The sequence below is a fragment of the Diachasma alloeum genome, unplaced genomic scaffold (genome assembly GCF_001412515.2).
Source record: "Diachasma alloeum isolate Michigan unplaced genomic scaffold, Dall2.0 Dall_scaffold_00177, whole genome shotgun sequence".
In the NCBI taxonomy this organism is placed as follows: domain Eukaryota; kingdom Metazoa; phylum Arthropoda; class Insecta; order Hymenoptera; family Braconidae; genus Diachasma; species Diachasma alloeum.
Window position 1 is genome coordinate 1,369,989 of NW_021680343.1, and position 23,724 is coordinate 1,393,712.

The 23,724-nt window shown below is 38.6% G+C and overlaps 2 protein-coding genes across 3 annotated transcripts in view; both read right to left on the reverse strand.

Annotated features, from left to right (window-relative positions):
* Positions 1–1,056: 1,056 nt before the first annotated feature.
* Positions 1,057–12,566, reverse strand: LOC107037095. Its single transcript, XM_015255457.1, has 9 exons — positions 12,368–12,566; positions 11,448–11,587; positions 9,974–10,168; positions 9,673–9,880; positions 8,459–8,583; positions 8,245–8,384; positions 7,898–8,163; positions 7,668–7,815; positions 1,057–5,401 (listed from the first exon to the last, which is right to left on the reverse strand). The coding sequence occupies exons 1-9, from the start codon at positions 12,538–12,540 to the stop codon at positions 1,202–1,204; spliced, it is 5,595 nt and encodes a 1,864-aa protein (XP_015110943.1). The 5' UTR covers positions 12,541–12,566; the 3' UTR covers positions 1,057–1,201.
* A 4,935-nt stretch (positions 12,567–17,501) lies between these two features.
* Positions 17,502–23,724, reverse strand: part of LOC107037878 (complexin) — a 211,963-nt gene continuing 205,740 nt past the window's right edge. For both annotated transcript variants that reach the window (XM_015256671.1, XM_015256680.1), the window contains 2 exons: positions 22,327–22,459; positions 17,502–21,259 (listed from right to left, as the gene is read on the reverse strand). In XM_015256671.1, coding sequence (XP_015112157.1) covers positions 21,186–21,259; positions 22,327–22,459 — 207 coding nt within the window. In that variant the 3' untranslated portion in view covers positions 17,502–21,185. The remainder of the gene's footprint in view (positions 21,260–22,326; positions 22,460–23,724) is intronic.

A 23,724-nucleotide genomic window follows, 5' to 3' on the forward strand; every position in this document is an offset into this window, starting at 1 on the left:
AGCATCACGAGGTATGCGTCAAGTCACACGTTTGAAAAGTCGTATAAAAATTGTCTATACGGATTGCGTATAGAAATTCTATAGGATTTCCGTATATAATATTCGGATATTTCTACACGGAGAGAAATTTTCTGGAAAAATTCTAGTATGAGAACTGAAAAAAATCACAATCCATCGGTTGTGAAAAATTCTAGTTTAGGTACAATTTCTCAGGATTTCTGATAAAATTTCAGGGGATTTCTGTGAAATTTTCACAGGAATACGGGGAAAAATTCACGTCTTCCCAAATAAAATTTCCAGTGCCAGCACTGGAATTTTTCTCCGGCCGTCACTTTGCGCCTCTTTTATCGTACTAGCACTAGAATCTTTTCTAAAAAATTTCTCTCCGTGTATACGAATATTTTCTATAAGAATTATTTCGATACATAAATTTTTACATAAATTTTTATATTCATACGAAAGATGTCTAAACATTCCAGAGAAAAACGTAGAGAAATGCCGCAGCTCCGTACGAAATGTTTCTATACATGTGGCAGTGGTTCGTACAGGATCAAACCTATAGAAATCGAATAGAAATATTTTGCATAAAAAATATCCGTATACACTGTTAGAAAATTACTCTTGACATTTCAAGTGAAAAAGCTTGAAATTTTTAACAATGACAAAGTTACATGAAATTTCTGTAGAATTCTTCATTGACGAATCAGTTAATTTCTTGAATATTCAAGTAATCCTCGATTTTCAGGTCCATACAGCACTGAAAAACCGTGAAAATTTTGAAAATTCAGGCAATAACTTCTCTGAATTTTCAAACTATTGAAAATTCAATTGTATGTGATGTTCAATTTTCACGATGAGTTAGAAAATTCAAGCGTTCATTGAAAAACAATGATTCGTTAACATGAAAAACCCAATTTTCTTGAATTTTCAACATGAAAGAGAAATTTAGTGAACGTTCTCATTTGAAATTGAATTCGAACTCACAACATTGAAAATTCAGATGACATTGTGCCTGAAATTTCAAGAAATTTCTAACAGTGTAGAAATATCCTAATATCACATACGAAAATCCTATAAAAATTCTCTGCGCAATCCGTACAGAAAATATCTATACGATTTTTTCATACGTGCAGAGATGATCAGAAAGCGTTAAATATACGGCTGGCTTGACGCATCCAAAAAATGACCGTCATTTTTCCTACTAATTAGCAATAATAGCATGAGCTATTCCCCGCAGAAGATTGAAAAAGTTTGCGATATTTCGGGTTGTCTCGCTGAAAAAATCATGAGTCAATAGTCCATCGGGGTTATTTTTAATGGCCTCTTGAAACTGCGTCTTCTCGTCTACATATTCAGCCTCACTCCGCGTCTCCTCGAACTCGTTGATTAATTTCTCGATGGACCCAGTGACATTTTGCGCCTTGCCGAGCCCATTAGCCACCACATCGCCTATTTTGGGGATGGCCTCTTCAATTAACGAGGACAGAGGATCCTCCTGACTGACTTCCTCAGGTCTCACCGTCACCGGTTCAATCCTGGAGATGTCCACACTCGCGTAAACGTCTAGCGAATCCCCCCCAAGTTTCTGTCGTTCAATCTCCCTCAGTTTAATGGCATTGCCCCAGATTTCATTCTCCGAATCACTCCTTTTGATCGCGTTACCAATCTCTCGCCTCTCTCTCTGGCGTTTCTGATTCTTCAAAGGAACCAACATCATCTGCTCGTATTTACTCGAGTTGAGAGCCTCGTCAACGCCGAAAGTTTCACGGAGCTCTTCATTATTCTGTTTCTCATTCTCAGACGCAATCTTGTCCGCTGCTAATCTAGCGTACTTGGGGCTTTCGTATTTAGTCTTTCTACTGGAATTGCTGGGTCTCTCCTTGTTCTCCGGAGTGCTGGTGAGAGTGTTTAACGCCCCAGGGAGGGCTTCACTCGGTTCGTCCTTCGCATTCATAAATTTCGATTTTTCATTTCCATCGATCAATTTTTCGTCATTACTCTTGAGGGCTGACGGTCCGGACCGCCGATCGCCCCGGTTGCTTTTACTGTCCGCTGCAGCCAGTTCCTCATTCAGTTCTTCCGGTTCTCCAGTTGAAAATTCCTCGCTCGTCGCCAGAAGCGCTGGATATTCCAAACTCTCGACAATTGTCTCACCTGAGCTCCCTCCGAGGATGGAACGAGCACCAAGAGTTTCAGTGTTACCAATGTTTTCATCAGTGTACGTCAGAATCGAGGGATTCCTCTGATAACCTGACACTGGTGCAGCGTAAGTTCGTCTCTCTCGTGTTTCCTGAAGTGGTGGCACTACTTCAGCGAACTCGGGAACATATTTACTCTCAGGCGCGTCTTCCCCACTGTTCACTTTCGGTAGCGAGGCATAATTAATTGGTTTATACAGCATCACGTAGTCCCATTTACCTTTGTCAACAATACTCTGCAGCTCTTGCTCCTCCTTCAGCAGCTGCATAATTTCACGGCGCTTGACAACTTTAGCCGCACTATCGCCGGATTTTCCCAATTCACCGAGTTGTATCGAGTCCTGCAGGTTTTTTCGTTTTATTCTCAATTTTTCTTTCAGTTTTGCAAGCTCATCGAGCCGCTTTTTGTAGAGCTCCTGGCGCTTTGCCGCTTCCATCGCCATGAACTTCGATGGAGCCTCAGGGGCCTTCGGCTTTCGTTTGATGTCGACTTTTGGGTGGAGAAGCGCTTGAGATCTCGCTATTAAACGAGCCTCTCGGACTTTCGCGTTGTCCAGACTCTTGATTTTGTCTTTTGAGAGAATTTTCCTGACTGATCGAACGCCTTTCTTCGTTGGCTGGGGCTTTCCCAGATTTTCGGACGTCGTATCCTGGGATTTTTCTGTCGTTGTATCACCAGTTCCAATTTCTTTGAGGATTTTTGCACTTTTTGTCGTTTCAATTTCGACTTGAGGATTCGTTCCTTCGAGGGTTTGTGTAGAGACCTTAGCAGGTGCTGCTTCAGGGACTGGTGGGTTGATTCCCTCCATCGGTTTACCCTTAGGATCTCTGGGGGGAACATCGTCAGAGAGTTTCGGAACATCTGGAGACCGCTTTGAGCTCCTTTCGAGCGTTTTAGCAGTTTTTTTCACGTTTTTCTGGTTTTGTAGTCTTCTTTTGGCCTCAGCTGTTGGTGCCTTCGTCGTTGGAACAGTCGTCGGCGATCGGAGTGAGGGAGTTGATTGGGCGTCTCTGTCTAATCTGACGTACGGGTCATTTTCATAGGAAGGCTCGTTATAGTTATACTCTGGCTCATTATCGTACTCAGGCGCTTCCTCAAACTCCTCATCATCATCATATTCAGCAGGTTCTCTAATACCGCCCGGAACTTTCTCAACGACTGTCACAATTGCTTTGACCTTCTCGTCAGGTTCGAGAAAATCCTCGCCGTCCTCCCCAGATTCAGCCTCGTACTCTCTTTCGATGATATCTCTTCTGGTTCTCAATCTGTTTCGCATTCGTTTCGCCCTTCTCCTAAGACTCTCCGCCTTCGCCTTCGCCTCCTGAATTCTCTCTGAAAATCTTCGGTAGAACTCGCCCCTCGGGTGACCCGAGTCCCTCAACCCCCTGATCACTCGGCAGTGGCAGTCCTTGAGATTATTTTCGTCCTGGAATATCATCTCTTTGTCGAGAACCGAGTCGATGTCTCGCCTGAACCTTCTATTTCCCTTCTGGTTTCCCTGGTCGATCCTGGGGTTCGAAGCGAGCGCTGCGGATGCTGCCGCGGGAGGGTGAGGGCTCAGGGCTCCCAAGTCCTCCACCGGAGTCGATTGCGCGGAGTTCTTCGCGTTGTTTTTAATTACTGGCTCTCGAGATTTTCTCCCACGCTGAGTGGGACTGACTCTCGTCGATTTCTGTGCCTCTGCTCTGTCCGTCCTCGGCCCGAAGATGTCGTCCTCCTCTGATTGCATCGACGCCGTGTCATCGTAGTATCCCTTCAACTGCTTGATGACTCTGTCCCTCGCCTGCTTGTCCTGGAACTCGTTCCGGGGTTTTTCTCGGGGAATTGCCTCTGTCGCGGAATCGTAATCCTCCTCTCCCCCGTTGTTGGGCGCATCGGCTCGGGCTTCTGCCTCGAACAATTCCTCATGCTTCCCCGAATGCTCGTTGATACTGGGATAGCCTAGGGGACTCGCCTCCAAGAACTCTTTGGGGATGTAACCGACCTCTGCACTCTCGTCCTCCACCCAGGGCTCAACCTCGTGGTGATCCATCTTCCCCGCGTTCTTTGACTTCTTTCGTCTGCCCCCCTGATGCGGCACCCTGTCGTCAATGTAATCGTAGTCCTGGTTTCGTTTCTCCTCCGATGACGTCCCAGTCATGAAGTAGACGTCGCCCTTGGGGAATCCCGGCGGCGGATCCCGCTTGGCGAAACCGTAGAAATTATTCTCATTGCTGTTGGCTTGGTTCTTTCGATCGATCGATACAACGTCCTTCTTCTCCCCCCTCCTTCGGAGTTTCTCCAGAATTCTCTCCTTCACCTCTTCATTCAGATTTCGTCTTCTGGTGTAGAAGGAAGGTTTACGCAGTCCCAGGGGGTCGTCACCAAATTTCTTGTCAACGTCCCTTCTGCTTCTTGATAATGTCTCATTCTTCATCTCCTCGATTAATTTCGCTTCATTATGCCGCTGTCTTCGCATCTTCTCCTCCGCCAGCATTTCATAGATTGCTTTCAGTTGTTCCTCAATTTTCTCGGGAACACTCGTTCTCTTTATCTTCCGCGTCTTCAGTAATTCGTCCAGGAAGTGCTCCTCAGCGTTTGTACTGTTCAGACCGGAGGTGATGTCGTTACCCGCGTCGAGCGAATCCTGGGTGTCTTCGAAATTTTTCATTGCATTTTCGACCTTGCTGATGAGTCTCATTGCCTCCTCAATTCTCGCGTTGTCCAAGGAATCATTCTCGGCAAATGTCTTATCTCTCGACCTCACGGAATTCCTCTTTCGCGCTTCGTATTCGTTCAAACGTCGCTTGTACATCTGCAATTTGGCGCGTATCTCCTCCTCAGATGTGTCATCATTTGTCTCGTAGGTGTTATCTTCGAAGCCAATGAGGGCTGGTTTACCCCGTAATGTTAATGAACGCCTCCCCTCGATATTTTCACGCCATCTCAACAATTTTTCTAGCCTCGCCAAATCCTTCCTCGCGTCCAGCTTCTTGTAGCGCGCTGCTTCGTCATCCTCGGCGCTGTAACGACCCTTTCTCCAGCGTCTTCTGGGCGCTCTTATTAATGGCCAACGTTCGTCAGAGTTATCCCCCATTTCTTCGGATTCCGGGTCCTCATTAGTGCTGTCCTCCGTGGATTCAAATTCCCCCAAGCGCTTAGCCAACTTTTTCAGCACCATCTTATCTATGTTGTCATTCTCCTGGCCCCCACAGAACTTCACCTGGAATACGAATGAGTTTTCAAGTGGAGTTTTGAAAGGTTTAACGTGAAACGATGGGGAAAAATTAATAGCCGTATTTTGCACTTTGGGGAAGTTTAATAATTCATTTTAAGGGTAAAAAAGAATGTGATGAAAAAAACTGATTTAAAGGTAAATGTAAATGGGAGATGAGAATTGAGTTAATTCACGTTGATTTCCCTGATTTCTGTTAATTTCTATGGAATAATTCAAAGGAATTATTTTCTCAAAATTTTGAATTTCTAGTGACGAATTTCCTTGAAATTTCGGGAGTTTTTTCATGAGGGTCGAGGGAAATTCAATGAGGAGAGCTCTAGGCCGAGGAATTCGTAGAGGAAATATTTGGATCGGATGAATTTATTAAAAAACTCAAAATCTGTTTTTTGTTAAACTTCAGGAAAAATCACTAAAATTGCAAGAAAAAGAGAGTCTTCTAGCAACCACTTCATGTTTTTCTATTATGATTTTTCCGTACGGCTAGAGGGTAAAATAATCTCATCCCAGGGGTGATTCACACCAAGAAAGGATAGATCATCCACAGATAGGGGTGAAATATCTCGTTATAGAGGTGATTTCCGTTGATAAAATGGCAAATCATCCATACATCCGAGTTATTCAATCCCCTAGGCGAAAAAGGCAAAAATATCCCGAAGAAAGAATGGAGAGCGCTAGGTAGGGGTTGATTTATCTTATCGTTGTTTTTGTGTTGAGTATTTCCCCAGGCATTTGAGAGGGAATGAACTAGTTTATCTTCAGATCGAATTTTATAATGACGCAAGAAAAGCTTCATGCCGAGGAATTCTTGTAGGAAATATCTCGATAGACGAAGTGGAATGTTGGAGAAAAATAAAAATCTATCACTTATTTTTCATCAAACTCTCCGAAAAATCACTAAAATTGCAAGAGAAATAGAATTTTCTGGTCAGCACCTCAGATTTTTCTATTAGAATTTTTTTGGGCACCTAGGGGATAAAATAATCTTATCCCAGGGGTGATTCGTACTAAAAAAATCGTAAATCATCATCACATCTTAGTTATCTCATCCCCCAGGCGGAAAAGATCAAAATATCCCCCAAAAAAACTAGAATACGAAAATCAGTGGTTGATCTATCTTATCTTTTTTTTTGCGTTGAGTATTTCCCCAGGCATTGGACAGTGAATGAACAAGTTTAGGAATTCTTATCGGAAATATCTCGATAGAATAAGTCCAATGTTACAGAAAAATAAAAATCTGTCAATTATTTTTCATCAAACTCTCCAGAAAATCACGAAAATTGCAAGAGAAATAAAATTTCCTAGCAATCACTTCAAGTTTTTTTAATTAAAATTTTTAAATAATCTTCTCCCCGGAGCAATTTACACCGAAAAAATTGTAACTCATCAACACATCTCAGTTATCGAATCCCCCAGGCGAAAAAGATCAAAATATCCCCCAAAAAATTAGAATACACAAAGCAGGGGTTGATCTATCTTATCGTTTTTTTTGTGTTGAGTATTTCCCCGGGCATTTGACAGTGAATAAAATAAGTTTAGGAATTCTCATAACAAATATCTCCACAGAATAAGGCCAATGCTACAGAAAAATAAAAATCTGTCAATTATTTTTCATCAAACTCTCCAGAAAATCACGAAAATTGCAAGAGAAATAAAATTCCCTAGCAATCACTTCAAGTTTTTCAATTAAAATTTTTTAATAATCTTCTCCCTGGAGCAATTTGCACCGAAAAAACCATAAATCATCAACACATTTTAGTTATCTAATCCCCCAGGCGAAAAAGATCAAAATATCCCCCAAAAAAACTAGAATACGAAAATCAGTGGTTGATCTATCTTATCTTTTTTTTGTGTTGAGTATTTCCCCAGGCATTGGACAGTGAATGAACAAGTTTAGGAATTCTTGTAGAAAATATCTCGATAGAATAAGTCCAATGTTACAGAAAAATAAAAATCTGTCACTTATTTTTCATCAAACTCTCCGGAAAATCACAAAAATGGCAAGAGAAATAAAATTTCCTAGCAATCACTTCAGGTTTTTCAATTAAAATTTTTAAATAATCTTCTCCCCGGGGCAATTTACACCGAAAAAATTGTAATTCATCAACACATCTCAGTCATCTAATTCCCCAGGCGTAAAAGATCAAAATACCGCCAAAAAAACTAGAATACACAAAGCAGGGGTTGATCTATCTTATCATTATTTTTGCGTTGAGTATTTCCCCAGGCATTCGATATGAATGACCAAGTTTACCTTCAGATCGGGTATGACCCAGAACCCTATTCCTCCCGAGGGCAACTTCATGGAGAGTCCTTTTGCACTGGTAGCCACTGCCGGATTAATTTCCGGCATATCCTTTCCATTTTCAAGTTTCAACGGCTCGTTGTTCAGCAGTACAGTCCTAAAACAAGCTTCCATGAGTATCGCCGGTACGAGGGAGTGAAAAAAGGGCTCGCGAGCTAGTTTACAAAGGATGCACTCACTCGGAAAACATTCGGTTTTCCGCATCGAAGCCTGGCAGTAGAATATACTTGTGCAGGGTTTTGATCTTCAGACCTTTCAAACTAACAGCGAGTTTGGCGGGCGTCAGGTTGATGCCAAAAACAGTAAGTGAACCCTTCTCGTACTTTGAGGAGGGTCTTGTACATTGACAATAGAAGTGCAGATGGGTGCGGTTACCCGTTGCTATTTTCGTATCAAGTACTTCACGACCAACCAGAGTTTTGTAGAGAACTGATACCCAGTAGTCCTGCGGAAAATTAGGGTATTAAAGTTATCCCAATGCCAGTGTAGTTGAGTTTAAGGAGAACATTATATAGGTATGGCTCACGGGGGTTGGCTCGAAGAGATTTGATTCTTGAGGTTGCCTCATCAGAACTTGTGCGCCAAGTTTAGCTGAATTTCCCAACCGTCGGGTCCAAACTAGAGCTCCCAGAAATTGTTTCTTGCATTCCTCGGGTTTCGATTCAGCTGGATTGATAATAAATTGTTACTTGAGAGGTATGTGATACAACACTGCTGGGGGTAATGGAGTCATTAATTACCGAGCCAGAGGGGCTTCTTTGCCAGGGAACGGCCTATTACTCGGTACAGAAGCTCCTTGTCCACGGCTAAATTGTCGTGGTGCATCGAAACTCCTACGGGATCCAGGGTGACGCTCGCAAAGTCCCTGGGTGTTGTTCGGAGAAATGTGAGATACGGTTTTATGATTGAGGGGATTAGGAATTTTGCTCATTACAATGGTACGAAGGAGAAATGTCTGGGGAGGAGATTCTCTTGTCTGGCCCCTTGGGACCAGAGAAGTGCATGAAAGGGGGCTCAAAGGTAATCTTTGGAGAAATTGAATAATGAAACAGAAATTTTATGCTATTTCCGTTGAAAGGTTTTTCTGGAATTTTTTAAGGATATCCAGGTATTATTACAGTTTGGTACGGACCAAATTATCGATTCGACCATTTTCAATCGTCAAATTTGTTAATTAAATTGCGCGAGAAACATTTAAAAAAAAATTAAGAATGTTCAGCGTCATTCAAATTACATTTTGTGCAGAATTATTATTTTTTTGAATATTTAATGTTTATGAATAAATAATTGGAATTGTTCAAACTTTTGGATATGAATGAATTTCTTACAATTATTTATAAATTATTTGTAGAAAATACTTGTAATTGTCAAAAATTGCATTTTTAAAATTATTTCATCGATCTTTCTCAAAAAAATTTTTTTTTCCGATTTTTTAAATGGTTTCTAATGATTCAATATCGAGATTCAAATGCCGCAAAATTTCCATAATGAGATAATGGTAAAATGCTCGGAAATTTAGAGCTAAATGGGACTCAACTGGAGAAAAAATAGCCAAAGTACTTGGATATCCTTAATGAGAAACTCAGCGTGAAAAACATCAGGGCTAAATTCTGTGATCAAAACTTTACTATAAAATTTCGTGAACGTAATGAAATCGTGAAATCAGAGTTTTCGATTTCCCTGAAAATTCAATGAAATTCCAAATTCTTGAGCAGCAACGAGACGATAATTTCCCCGCTTGCTTGAATTTCCTAGCAAAACATGAATATTTAGTACCAAATTATCAAAATATTGTTAAAGAAATATAAAATACGGCTTTATGATTAAGGAGCTACGGAATTTTCCTCATTACAATGGTACAAAGAAATGTCACCGGAGAGGAATCCCTCTTGAGGCCCCTTGAGACCGAAAAATTGTACAAAAGTCAGTTCAAAGTTTAATATCCGTGACTTACGGATGCCATGTAATTGCCGAGAGCCCTCCAGCCCCAGCATTCAAATACTCTTGAAGGTACAATTGCTGCAATCTAGTTTTAAATGTGACAACATCCGGCCCTGCTATGATACTCCTAGCAAACCTCGGAAATGCCTCCAGCATACTTCGCAGTCTCATCACGTCCTTGCCTAAATCTCCCCCACTAATGTCACATCTCGTCTGGCATTCTAGAAGCACCAACAATATTACATTTTCCTCGTCCTATAATTGGTTTCGATGAACAATTGCCGGGGGTAAATTCCTGAGGATCAATTAATTACCGTATCCGAGTTGCCAGCTGATGTTGTAGCCCATATGATCGCTAAATGAAATGAGATCCAGTACGTTTCGGGAATCCCAAACTGCATCTCTCGTGGCCGCACTGGCCACCTCGGAATGTTGTTGAGGTGCTAGTGCCGCTACTACGTCTAAACCCGAATTCATCGCCCACCAATTCAAGGTATTCCACTGTGTCTCTGCCATTCCAATTAAATTATCTTTATTATTGGGTCACTTGAATTTTTGGATTATTTACGGTTCGAGTTGTTGTGCACTGTCACGAATACTCGGGACATTTCATTCGCTATGGAACAAGGCATTGCTATACGGGGGCAGAATAATAATACGAGTGCACAGTGGATCACGGGTATTCGGATTAACAAAGTGTGAATGTAGAGAAGAAAAGGGTTGAAATTAAGTTAATTTAGCATTAATTTCGAGTGACAGAACCCGAAGTCTTGGGAATCCCGGGTGTAAATTTTTTAGTGATTGAGTGGCTAACGTTTTGGATAATTATATGTTTTTAGAAAGAAATTGATATTTGATAGAAAGATAGAGAGAATAGTAAAATTCCGAATTTTTAGATTTTATTGATATTTCGTTAAATTCCAATTTTTTTAACGGCAGGAAGTGGAGAATTCTTCGTTTTACTTGGATTCTCAAGCGAAACATGAATATTCAGTACATATTTTCCAATTAATTTCAAGAATGCAAAGTCCAAGAATATATTTACCTGAAATTTCTTCATTTCTATTAATTTTCGTGGAAAAATTGAACTAAAATTATGGAAATCTCATCAAATTCCGAATTTTTCAACGGCAGTAAGTGAAGAATTCTTCTTTTTTCTTGGATTTTCAAGCGAAACATGAATATTCAGTACAAATTTTCCAATTAATTTCAAGAATGCAAAGTCCAAGAATATATTTACCTGAATTTTCTTTATTTCTATTAATTTTCGTGGAAAAATTGAACTAAAATTATGGAAATCTCATCAAATTCCGAATTTTTCAATGGCAGTAAGTGAAGAATTCTTCTTTTTTTTGGATTTTCAAGCGAAACATGAATATTCAGTACAGATTTTCCAATTAATTTCAAGAATGCAAAGTCCAAGAATATATTTACCTGAATTTTCTTCATTTCTATTAATTTTCATGGAAAAATTGAACAAAAGTTGCAATTTCCATCAATTGTACCCAAAAATTGTTAAATTTTCAATGGTAAAATTCGTTCAAACTTCAGTGGAACTGTAATGCAATAAAAAGTTCCAAAAAATGCACCAGAAATTTCGGCTCTAAATTAGGAAAGTTTTTTTTTTAATCCAGGATGCGCCTTCTAAAAATTGAGTCTTAAAAACTAAAATTTCTTTCTCCATAAAAACGCAACAATGACCGTAATCACGGAAGATTTCTCGTTTTGCAGAGGTCACGTTGTATGAATTATTATTTAGGACCACATAAATTGTTTTTATTAACTTGCCTGTGAAAATAAAACTGAGATCCTCCTCGTAGGTCGTGTGGGCTCTCGCAAAAGTGTATGAATTACTTCTCGGACCAGCTATACGTACATATGCCGGTGATAAAGCTCTCGCCATATTTACACACCTCTCGGGATTGTCTCTGAAAATGTTGAGAATTCAGTTGGTGCACGGAAAAAAATACAAAATCATCCTTTACTGTGGGCACATAGTAATTTTTAACATGAGAAAATAGAAGGCCGGCCCCCATCCGCTGCGTTCTGAAATTTACTGCTGAACATAGTAAAAATTGTGACTCGGTACTGTTAGAAATTTCGCGAAAATTGAGCCATAGCTGCACGCGAATTCTCAATGTCGTGAATTTGAATTCAATTTAAGATCAAATCGTTCACGGAATCTCTCAATCAGGTTGGAAATTCATGATAATTGGATTTTCCATGTTGAATTGGCACTGATATTTCAATGAGATCTATAATTTTCAAATTATTTAATAATTTTCATTATCATGTGGACCTGAAAATTGCAATTCCATTGAATACTCTAGAATTTAACTGATTTTTCACTAAAAAAAAAATGAAAATTTCGTGTGAACGAGTGATTGTTAAAAATTTCAAGGTGTTTTAGCATAAAAATTCGGTTGAAATAAATGAAATTTTACTGTGTTCCTGTGAGTTCCTCGATTACTATGTTCACCCAGTAATTCTGAAATTTATACACGGAAAAAATAATTTGGTGAATTTCACCAACTAGTTGTTAAAATTCCCCAACTGGTTCGTAATGAATTTTTTCAACAACTTGTTGTTGAATTTCAACAATTATTTGATGAACTTCAACAACTAGTTGTTGAAATTTCCCAAACAATGTCCTCCGCATATTCCCTCCGTGTGCCTAAAAAAATCCTGTAATCTCATCAGAAACTTACGTGATGAAATCGCTCGTGAGAATGTCAGCAGGATCGAGGGTGAAGCTCAGAAACTTTTCGCTGGTGATTGTCAACGGTTTTTTAGTGTTTAAGCTGAGGATGACTTCCTCACCGACTAGGCCTTCCACCACGAGGGCCAGGGCGAGCCACGTAGCTGCAGTAGCAGCGGTCATTTTACTCGGTTCTCTACAACTTTTAATTTTCCTTTATTTCTCCCTTCCGCAAACGTCTGCAGAAACTATGCTCGACAGCAAACGGAAATAGGGTTGAGAGCTCGGCTCAGGATTTGTCTGGCATAACGACCGAGTTAAAGTGAAGTGCACGATACAAAAAACTTTTCTAAAGAGACTTTGCTAAATGCTTCGCGAAAACTAAAGTGCAACCGTCTTGAGCGCTTCTCGATTGTCGACTGATACTGCATTCTCCCCAATCGTCTGAAAAAAAACCTCCCAGTGTGCATTAAAGCTTGCACTGCACTCGGTATTTCGTGTTTTTCATTTCGCTGAATTCCAGATTGATTTTGTAATTGGCGCTCCAAATAAGATTGCGTAAAGGTTGCTCGTGGTATCGAGGTTGCGAGCCTGAGAATGACAGACGTCTGCACTTTTTCACTTGTCAGCACAACCAGTGAGCAATCCAGCTGTCAATTGTCCCACTATTCGAATTTATTTGTTTTATCATTCATTTTTGTAGAACGGAGAAATGAAAATATGTTGCCAATCGGGGTGGGAATGAATAATGAAAAACGTGATATCGGTAACATCATTGATTTTTATTTTTTTTCTGACCTTCAATGATTTAGAACTAAATAACATAAATGCGTACTTCTTTAACCTCGGCTTTATTTATGCTTTTCCACTTTTTCTTCGGAATTCTATGAATTAGTGATAAGAACTATAACGATTCGACCCAGACCCCGAGTCAATTGTCCTGCTTTCGCATGCGTTGTTGGAGATATTTAATGTTTTTAATGTTCCTCTCGTTTTTCTTTTCGTTTCGTACTGCAGATCATTGTCTTGACTCTGTAACAATCCAGGGGCCTGTCCGGATGGGGACAATAAACCCTTCTAAGAGCCGGTGATAACACCTCCTACGAAAAAACCGTGTTCACCGTGAGGGGTTTTGTGGTATTTAATACGGGTGTGGAGTTCAGTTTTAGAGAGTGTACTGTAGTCATTCTTTCTTACAATTTAATTTACTTCATTTTTATATCAATATATATATATAATATATGTATATTTATATATATATATATCTAACAACAATAATATTATCATCATCGTCACTTCTCGTTTTCTCATTTAAAGGTTTACATAATATTATATTCAACAACAAACTCGCTTTTGTTCCTGTGTTTTTTTAGCCGCTAAGCACTCTACTTTATACAAGGGTTTTGTTCTCTCAATTTTCCAATCGATTTTACATTTTTTTGGGTTTTTGTATCCACTTAGATTCGTCTTTCTATCACGGTTGTTGATTTTTTTTTTTTAAATCATCTCAATTTTGGAGATTCCTGAGCAAGTTTCGTGCGATTTTTTTGAGCTCGCATTTTAGTTTTATTACAATCGGCGGTTTTTTGATCGTTTTTGTGTCAGTTATCGTGTCCCATTCCCGGGTTTTTACGAACGTAATCTCTGTGTCTTGATGCTGGGTTCCGCCAGGTATTGAAGGAGCTCGTCCAGAGATGCAATAATACAACGTATATTCCTATGAATTTTTCAATAGCTCCTAGGGGTTGAGGGAACCGCTGGCGAATTGATTGAACATTCTCTAGCGTTTCGTTTTTTTAATAAAAGACTCACAGTTGCAACGAATAAGTATCAACAGTATTGTTCATCATTGAGTTGTCTTTGCTGTATTTATTCACTTCTAGTTCGACAGAAGTTGAAAGGTTCGTTCGCAATGGACATCCTAAAAATCGCACAAGTTCGCTCGAGGCTGAGATGTTGCACTCGAAATTATTCATTAATCTCTTCGAAACTCGTTATTGGGAATTCTCATCAAATCTTCACTCCATTCTCACTCTTCGCATCGCTCCACTACGTCATACTCTCACGTACAAAGCTAAAGCCTAAATTTCTTGGTTTAATTTTTATCGGTTGTCGTTAATTGTTATTTTGTTATTTTGTTTTTTCTGCTTTTTTACCATATTATTCTCATCTTATCAGCTAACTCACTCGGCTACTTTATTATAGTTTATTTATAGTACGAATAATAATCATTCATCAACGCAATAACTTTTTTTTTTGTTTTATTATCTCGTAATCGTAGGAGATAATGCTCAATAATGTTTAAGATTATTATTACTTTATAATGCGTTGTGTCGTTGTCTCTGAATAGTCATACATGGTTTTTATTGTGGTATTATTTGTATACCGTTAATTTTTATGCCGCAGCAATTTTATCCAGTCGATTGCAGAATTTTTGTGGTGAAAATTCTGAAATTGATGACAAAAGCTCTCGTATTTTTATCAGCATTTTTTTTTGGTTACATTTATTTATTTATTAACTTTATTTTTCATTTAACAAAAAGTATTTCACAATCATTGTACGCTTCACTCAGTAATTCTCCATCCGGTTAATTTGGAAAAATTCATTTTTTAAGAATTATGTACATAGAAAATTTCTCAGTTCTTTCGGCGATTTTGAAACATTAAATTATTGATTTTTTTTGTGTCTCTTGTTCTAAAAGTTTGTCATCTGTCAAATTATTTGTAGTTTTTTTTATTAGTTCAATCGGTATTTGTCGCAACACTCGTTTCGCAACTCCAAAGGGCGAAAACTTTAAACGAAGAGTGCCTTTTTGAGTTGAAAGGAGTGACAGTTATGAACATATCATCCTAGAGGTTTTCATTTCATCAATTTATCTCCGGCGAACCTACGAAACACGAATCGAATAACGCGTAAGTTAATTTTATCTTTAGTTTATTAAATTTTTTCTGATATCACGTGCCACATTGCCTGACTAGGCCATAGGGTGGCGTTTTTTTTGGTATTTAATATTATTTATTTAGTTTTTAATCAAGTAAGAGGGACGACTGTAAATTGGCGCTTTATAGAGGTTAAATATAACGATGGTATGGAGAGAGAAACCGTTGAATCTCGGGACTCGTCGATCTCGAGGAGAAAAATTCATCTTACAATCGACAATCGCGGGATCAACGGGCTCGCACAGCCAATTCTAAAGAAGAAACATCAATGGATTCGAGGAAATTGATTTCTTTATGTCCACTCATTGAAATTAAATTAATTCGAATTGAATTAGGCCGCGGCGATCGTTTGAACGGGCTATCGATTCTCGAATCGTGGCATCCATGTGAATTTCTCACGGTAGTTTCTGGGAGACCGATAAAAGCGTGCGCGATATAAAAGTTGATTACACTTGGAGAAAAAAAATTTATCACAGGTTTGAAGATTTTTTTATTTTCGTCATTGAAGGAAATTTATTTGAGAAACGAATTTTTCCATTTCATTTCTCACTGTTAAAATTTTTTGCTGCAATTTTCGGTGCATTTGTTGATTTTTTTTGTCACACAGTTCCACTGGAACTGGAAGAAATGCAGATTATTATTCCATGAAAATTAATAGAAATCAGGAAAATTCTGGTAAATCAGAAAATATTCTCAAATGTTCAATAAAATCAGAAATTGCACTTTTTTTTCTCCTGAATTTGATTTTTTTCTTTTTAACAGTGCAGAATGAAACACGGAAAAAAATGTACTTGAATTGAGTATCGAATTGAGTATTCGAGTATATTTTATGCTCAATTGGGGAATGGGTATTTCAATTCGAAGGTGATTCTTTTGTATCGGGCCGGGTTGTAGAAAGCCCTCTAAAGTGTAATATAAGGGTCAAAACACTAGGGTTAGAATATAAAGTAAGAAAAGTGGGTGTCAGGCAATGAAGGTCTAAATATAAGTCATATATTATGTTTGACCACCGCTTTGGCCCTTATATGACCCTCATTACCTGACACCTAATTTTTTTACTTTTATATTCTGACTCTAATTTTTTGATCCCAATATTCTGACCCTCATTCCTTCACCTTTACATTCAGGCCCTCAGTTTTTGACTACTCCGACCCTCATTTTTTAACCTCCACTTTTCAACCCTTATATTACACTTGAGAGCGCTTGGTACAACCCGGGCCGATACGAAATAATCAGACTGCAAAAACTAATGTCTGAATTTCAGACACTTTTGTAGACACTTTTCAAACACTTTTGAGACGATTTTGTAGACACTTTTGAGACATTAAAATGTATCTGAATCAATCAGTTTCAGACACAAGCAGTGTTTGAAATTTTCAGACGCCAGTTAGATTTTCAGACACTTTTAAAGATTCAGACGTTTTTTGCCATCTGCCATCTCAAATTCAGATGGTTGTCAGATACCTATTTTTTGCAGTGGATAAATCAACTTTTCAGACATGAGAAATATCTTAAAAATTAATGTTTGAATGGACTTTGCCGTCTGAATCAGGTGAGATATCTTAATAGTGAAATACTTGCATCGCTCATAAATAACTGAATTTCAGACAGAAAATATCTGAAAATAAATACCTGAAATTTTTCAGACACAAAAAATGTCTACCGTAATTTTCAGACATTAGTCACATTTTTAGACACTTTTGAAGATTCAGACGTTTTTTACCATCTGACATTTTAAATTCAAATAGCTGTCAGACACCTGGTTTTTGTAGTGCATCCTCGAACTGAACCACCCGTCCCCCATTCAAGTATAAAATATTCTCAACTCAAGTATATTTTTACCCGTGAAAATGATGAAAGACGAGAATTAATTCAATAAATGGAAATATTCTAGTCTAATAGATCAACCGAGCCTCAATATCATTCTTAATAATTTTTTTTCTCCACGTAGTCGAAGGTGCAAACATTGCCGACATCATTTTTGCATATTTATTAGACAGTAACATTTCCAGCATTAATGCTGACATTCCGTCCACCGTCCCCATCAACACATTATCATCTTTTTGAATATCGAGAAACAACAACGACATACGGCATTACCCAGCATTATAACAATGAGCATAACAGCAACATCGCAATCCTCATTGGTTTCGGTATTGTTCTATGCAAGACGAAGATTAAGTAGACACAAACTGTATTTCCTGTTTTTCTTTTTTTTTTAATCGTTTTTTTTCATTGTTTTGAGTACGGACGTGTGCAGCATTGCACACCGCATAGACATGGACGATATTAATCTTTACCGCTTAGCTATAGACTCACTTGATTAAATTCCAATAACAACTGTTCAATGTAATTTCACGGAATTCTCGTTGGAATTTAACCACATGATTGAAGTAGATACACACATGCACGTAGAAACATCGAAGGTGCGAACAAGAGAGGAAAAGATTTGCTAAGAATATATGTTTATTTGCATATCGAAGAATAGTATTCATTCGGTATATTTTCGTTATTTGTTTCTCTGTTATTCATTGCGAGGATTTTCCTGGAGAAGGAGAGTAAAGATATATGTGGTAGAATCCTCTTAGGACTCCGTGATATTGTGAATAAATTACAGTAGATCGATTTATATTCTTCATAATTGAGAAAACAAAAATCATTGAGATCGCTCGTCTAATTAAATATACATCTTTGGGTTATAATTCTCCATAATATTTGTTTTGCTTTAGTATTCTTTTGGTTTAATTGAGTAATTGACTTTGAGTAATATCGCATTGGATTTGATTCGCGGGATTCATCAGAAGGGGTTTCCATATTTTTCATGATTCTTCGTCGTCAGGAGAGAAGAGATTTTCATTAAGTTCACAGATAGGACGGGAATTTCAACGGAGAAGGGGGGGGGGGGATATTGAGTGAAAATTGACACGTTTTACCGTAGAAAAATTCATGAGATAAAATTTTTAAGTATCCGAGGAAGAGAGGATAAAGATAAAGAGGACATTTGTGTCCGGTACCTCGTGCCCCTCACACACACATTCACTCAATAAAGAGTCATTTCACCTGGTTAACATCGCCTTACCGTGAACATTCTTTTTATAACTCTGCGTGAATGTCGATCATAAAAAAATATATGTTCTTGTGTCGTTGTGGGGGGTGGTGGGGATGATGAAAAAATATATAGATGTGTGTGAAGATGTTGATGTGTATATATACGATTTGCCCTTTCATTCTTCGTTCACGTAGTTGCGGGTGTACACGGGGGAAATGACTCGTTGAGGCGGAAGGAAAAATAAATTGACAAGAGACTGAGGGGTTGAGGGAATTTCTGCATCGGGGCAGGAGGCACCTGTGGGCGATCAAGAGAGGACACGAGCCAGCACAGCGACATAGACAGACAAGCATTTAGAAGTTTACACGTATACATGCAACATTGAGATTTATCATCAACATGGAGAGATACACAGAGATGGTTTTACAAAAATGAAAAATTCAATGACAAAACGTGGGGTGAGGGATTTTTTTTGTTCAAGATTTTTGGGCAAATTTTACCAACGGTGGAAGGACACAATTCGAGGATGGTGGTCCGCCCAAACGCGAGAAAGCCGCTCTCGGAACGGGTGAAATAAAGTGTCTAGCGGATAAAGAATGAGATGGCCTGAAGCACGAAGTGGTCAAGAGGGGGTGAAAAATCCCATTGTGAAACTAGGATCGAAAGGGAGCAATGATTTTTCATCTTGGTTGGTATTTTTCTTCTTTTAATTCCGCGAAAGTTTGAACAACGTTGCAAAACAGCGTTGAAATTAAAAAAATACATTTTTTTACTTCTCAATCGTTCATACAAAAATGGTATGACATATTTTTTAAACTTAATGCTTATCCGCATTGCACCGTTACACTCAATCTCTCTATTCACTCTTACTCTCTTTCAGCTTTTTATTCATTTGAAAATTTTCCTTTTTTTCCTCTCGGTCTCCCGCATATTCCTCACCCAAGCGTCAAAGAAAACTTCCTTTCTGGCAGGCAGAACGTTCGACGCATTTTATCGCATGTAATTTCTTTTTTGTTTTTTTAATTATAGTTATGTATTATATTGTAGATATATAAGGCATGCATCACTTGCACGTTGATCGGTGCCTCCAATTTACCTTTTCCCTTCATCTTTCGTCCCTTTCGTTTCCAATTAGGAGGACTGAAATGTCGCGCAGTTCAACATCCAACTATTTTTTTTATAACTTTAACAAATGTCAACGCAACATTCACTCCCCCGATCATTGGAGCTATCACTGTAAATGCGAGACAGATCATCGAGCTCAGCTCACGTGGATATTTTTTTCTTCGTGAATTGTCGGTTCCGAATTCCTCGATTCTCTCAAAAACATACTCGCACTTGATAATCACGCAAAATAAATAATCTAATTAATTTGTTTTATTTTTTGTTCAATGCATCCCAAAAAACACACAGCACTCACGCAAACACACACAAGGCTCTCGTCCCCCTGGCCCTATGTCCCTAACTACGTGTTATTCCTCATTTTTGGTTATTTCTTGTTTGTTTTTTGTTTAATTAACGCTAATTTTTTTTCATTTATTTTTTTTTAAATCGTTATTATTCAAACAGCCGTCGCACGGTTCAACAACTACATAACTCCGCTATCGGTAGTTTTCTATCCGTAATTCACTATAAACTTAAGGACTATATACTTGTTTTGCTTTTTTTTATCAATTTATTATTCATTATTTCAATTGTTGTCATCTCTTCTCACTTTCTCAGCTGTTTGTCAATGAAAAAACCAGTCATTGTCCCGGGTGTTTCGTCGATTGTTGGTGAAGTCGGGCCCTTTTCCCAAGCTTTTACTTAATTAAATCACATTCCTTTGAATTTTCGTTGACAATGAAGTGCCAAAAAGAGGAAAGAATCTCACCGATTTAGTGAGATTCTCCCGGGGGCCTTCACTCCCTGAAACTTTATTCACTTGGCACCTCCGAGATTCCAGAACAATGTTTAAAGTATGAGTGGGCCGTGCTGGAGAGATGTCGGAGTAATATACCAGGAGGAATAAAGAGAAAGTAGGCAGCATTCATTCAACCCTGGAACAATGGAATGCTTCATCAATGGATAGACGTTCTCATCGAGTGATTGAACCAGTAATTTGCAAAAGTCCTTGAGGGTCTTCATGTCTCCTCCATTCTATTCTTCACTCCCTGTTTCCTTTTTTTCGTCCTTCACTCGTATTTTATTTTTTCTATTCCACTCCCCTTTACCCGCTGTCGTGAAACTTTGATGTGAAAATGTTCTGAGCTTGGTAGAAAATTTTTCCACGAATAATGCACCTACTTTAAAGATATTGGCGGGTCGATCAGACTTGAGTGGCTTTCTTTCTCCGATTTCAAAAAATGTCGTTTCTAGAGTCAACTTCCATTTTCTTGGATACCCTACCCCCTCCCCCTCCTACCCCCACGGTATTCCCAAGGATGAGCCCTCAAGTCTATGGAAGAATGCGTGACACGAATCCGTACAATCGACTCCCACCTTCTCCTCCTTTCTCTTTAGTATTCCGTAGGTCGATATTTTTATTTGGAAAAGCACCCGAACGCTTCCGGTGAACTCACCGCTACCCCCCGCCCCGTCAGAGGGCGCAGTGCTCCGTTCGTGCCGTGACTCGACTATTTGGACGATGACTGCATTCCACTTGTTCTCTCTCTCTCTCTCGTTTTTTTTCGCTTCCACTTGCAGCTGATGTTGTTTTTTCTCCTCTTCTTATCCCGCGCATTGACTATTCCAGTGTGTTGTCTGACTATACTCGTACTGTGTTCCCTCGGCAGCTTCCCGGGAAGCTCCCAGACCAGTGACAATCAGCTGTCACTGGCAATTGACGCGTCTGGATGGCTCATTGCAAGCTGCATCTGTTTTCAATTTGTGTTTTAATCTCCGTTACGTGGGTCTCGAGTGTGTTCTTGAGTTCTAGAACAATAATTTCAGGGTGTTAATGTCGATGGAGATTGGGGGTTATTGGGAGTTGAGAACTGAATTTAATTTTCGAATGAAACTTGAAATTCAAGGGGAGACTACTAGGAGTTTTTAAATTCGTGGGAGATTGGAGTGAGATTTCTCGTGCATTGAAGGTCGATTAGATATGTCGAAAAACCAACAATTGGTGCAATGAAATTAATTGTTTATAACAATTATGAATCAGTTTTTTAAAATTCGACTCCTACAGGGCTAATTTCTTTTTGTTTAATATAAAAATTTGCGCCATTCATGTAAAATGGACAGAAAAATTATTCTCAAAATGTTGAAAATATATTCTCTATTCCATCAGAAATATTCTTCGGGCTATTTTACATGAACAGTGCAATTTTTTACTAAAGAAATAACGAAATTAGCTGTGTAATTTTCGAAAAATTAATTCGTAATTGTTATTGCACACATTTTTTTCAAAAACTTTGAAAAAAAACCTCTGTAGCTTAACAATTGGAGGCCCTGGACTATTTTTAACATTTTAAGCGTTTGCGGGGTAAAAGAACAATCAACAATTATTTTTTTTGCACTAATTGCCCGTTTTTAGACATACAATCGATCTTCAATGTCTGAGAAATCTCATTCCATTAGTCCGCGACTTAAAACTCATAGTAGTCTCCCCTTAATGTGTTTTTTGCTTCAAAATCGAAAACAAATGCTCATGAAATCCCAAAGTTTTCAATAGTGTGAATTGTTAACAACACAAAAAAAATATTGATTTTCTGACTGGAATGATTATCAGTTATGTCTTTCACTAAAATTGGACGATAGATTCCTAAAGATCTGAGATAGGTAAAATTATGTACGATGATCGCTGAATAATATTGAAAATATTATGAAAAATATAATAATATTGATGTTGATAATATCGAAAATTATGTACGATGTCGCTGAAGATTAGTAACGATGTCACAATTGTTGACAAAGTGCCTGAATTTTAGAATTTTGCCCTCAATAAAATGAGCGACACGTCCGTGAAAATCAAAGCTTTTTCCTCCCTCTGAACTCACTCGTAAATTCGTCCTGTTCCTCAGCCTCAGCCTCAGCAGCGAGTTCCTCCGGGGTCTTCTTCTTGCGCATCAAGGGATTGGGTTCCTCCTGAGGCATCATCTCCTGCACCTCCTCTCTCTTCTTTATATTGTACTACAATCAGACAAAAGAGAAATCCCCAAATGAACGCAGGGTAAAAATAATACCACATGGTTAGCGCGAGTTAATTAATCCCCCATGAATTCGATCACCTGGGGCCACTGGTGCCAAGCCTCGGGTGCCGGTAAATTGGCTCGCCATATCGATGGCCCGGGGGTGGAGAAATTGAAAAGGGTGAGTGTTATCAATAATTAATTTGAAAGCCATGAGCGAAGGTAAGACCTTCCGCCGTTGAAAGCACGATCACGTTGTGGTCTAACATCGATTTTACTCGACAAGAAACTTCTCTAATGGCAAAGACGTTCAACTTGGACATCTATCCGAGGTACATTGGACGGAGACCGTAAACTTGGAATGAGACTTGCGGGTGAAAAGGATCCTGCCTCTGTCACGGATCTATTTTCAAGGGTATTACGGTGTTATTTTTGCCATGAACTCGACAGTTATGCCAAGAGTTGAATGCGAGATGATGCTTACGCATGGGGATGAGTCACTGTGGTCCCAGAATTCTACGCTAGATCATCACAAACAGAGGCTGTAAATGCTGACTAAGGTTTATATCTCTTGAATCCCAATGGTAAATTGGGTACCTAGGGGTTTTACGATGGGCATGTAAGGGGGTTTACGTATTTCAGTTATTATCATACTGGGTAGGTCGTTGCATATGAGTGAATAATACTCAAAGTGTTTCATTACATCACACGAAATAGCTGCAGGATATGTAAAAAATTCTGCAGCTTTTCTGAGCACTTTTTCAAGTGAAATTGTTGCTGAAGAAATTATGTGTACAACAAATTGATTCAAATATTGATAGATTTTAATCTTTCAACTTTTTCGTTTGAAATTTTATTGAGGGAGGAGGAAAAAGTTGGAACAAGAACTTGGAAAATATGTCGAGGAATTTCTTGAGAGAATATGGCAGGAGAATAAACCAAGTTATGATAATTTTAATAGTTTTGTATTCGATGCTCATGTTTTTATTGAAAATTTAAATAAATTGAGGAATTCTCGTCTTAAGGGGAGACTACTGCGAGTTTTAAATGTCGCGGGCTATTGGAATGAAATTTCTCATACATTAAAGAGCGATTATATATGTCTAAAAACGAATAATTAGTGCAAAAAAAATAATTGTTTATTGTTCGTTTGCCCCGCGAATGCTTGAAATACTAAAAATAGTTCAGTTTTTTTTGCAAAATTTTTAATAATAATTACGAATTAATTTTTTGAAATTCCACTCTTACACAGCTAATTTCTTTATT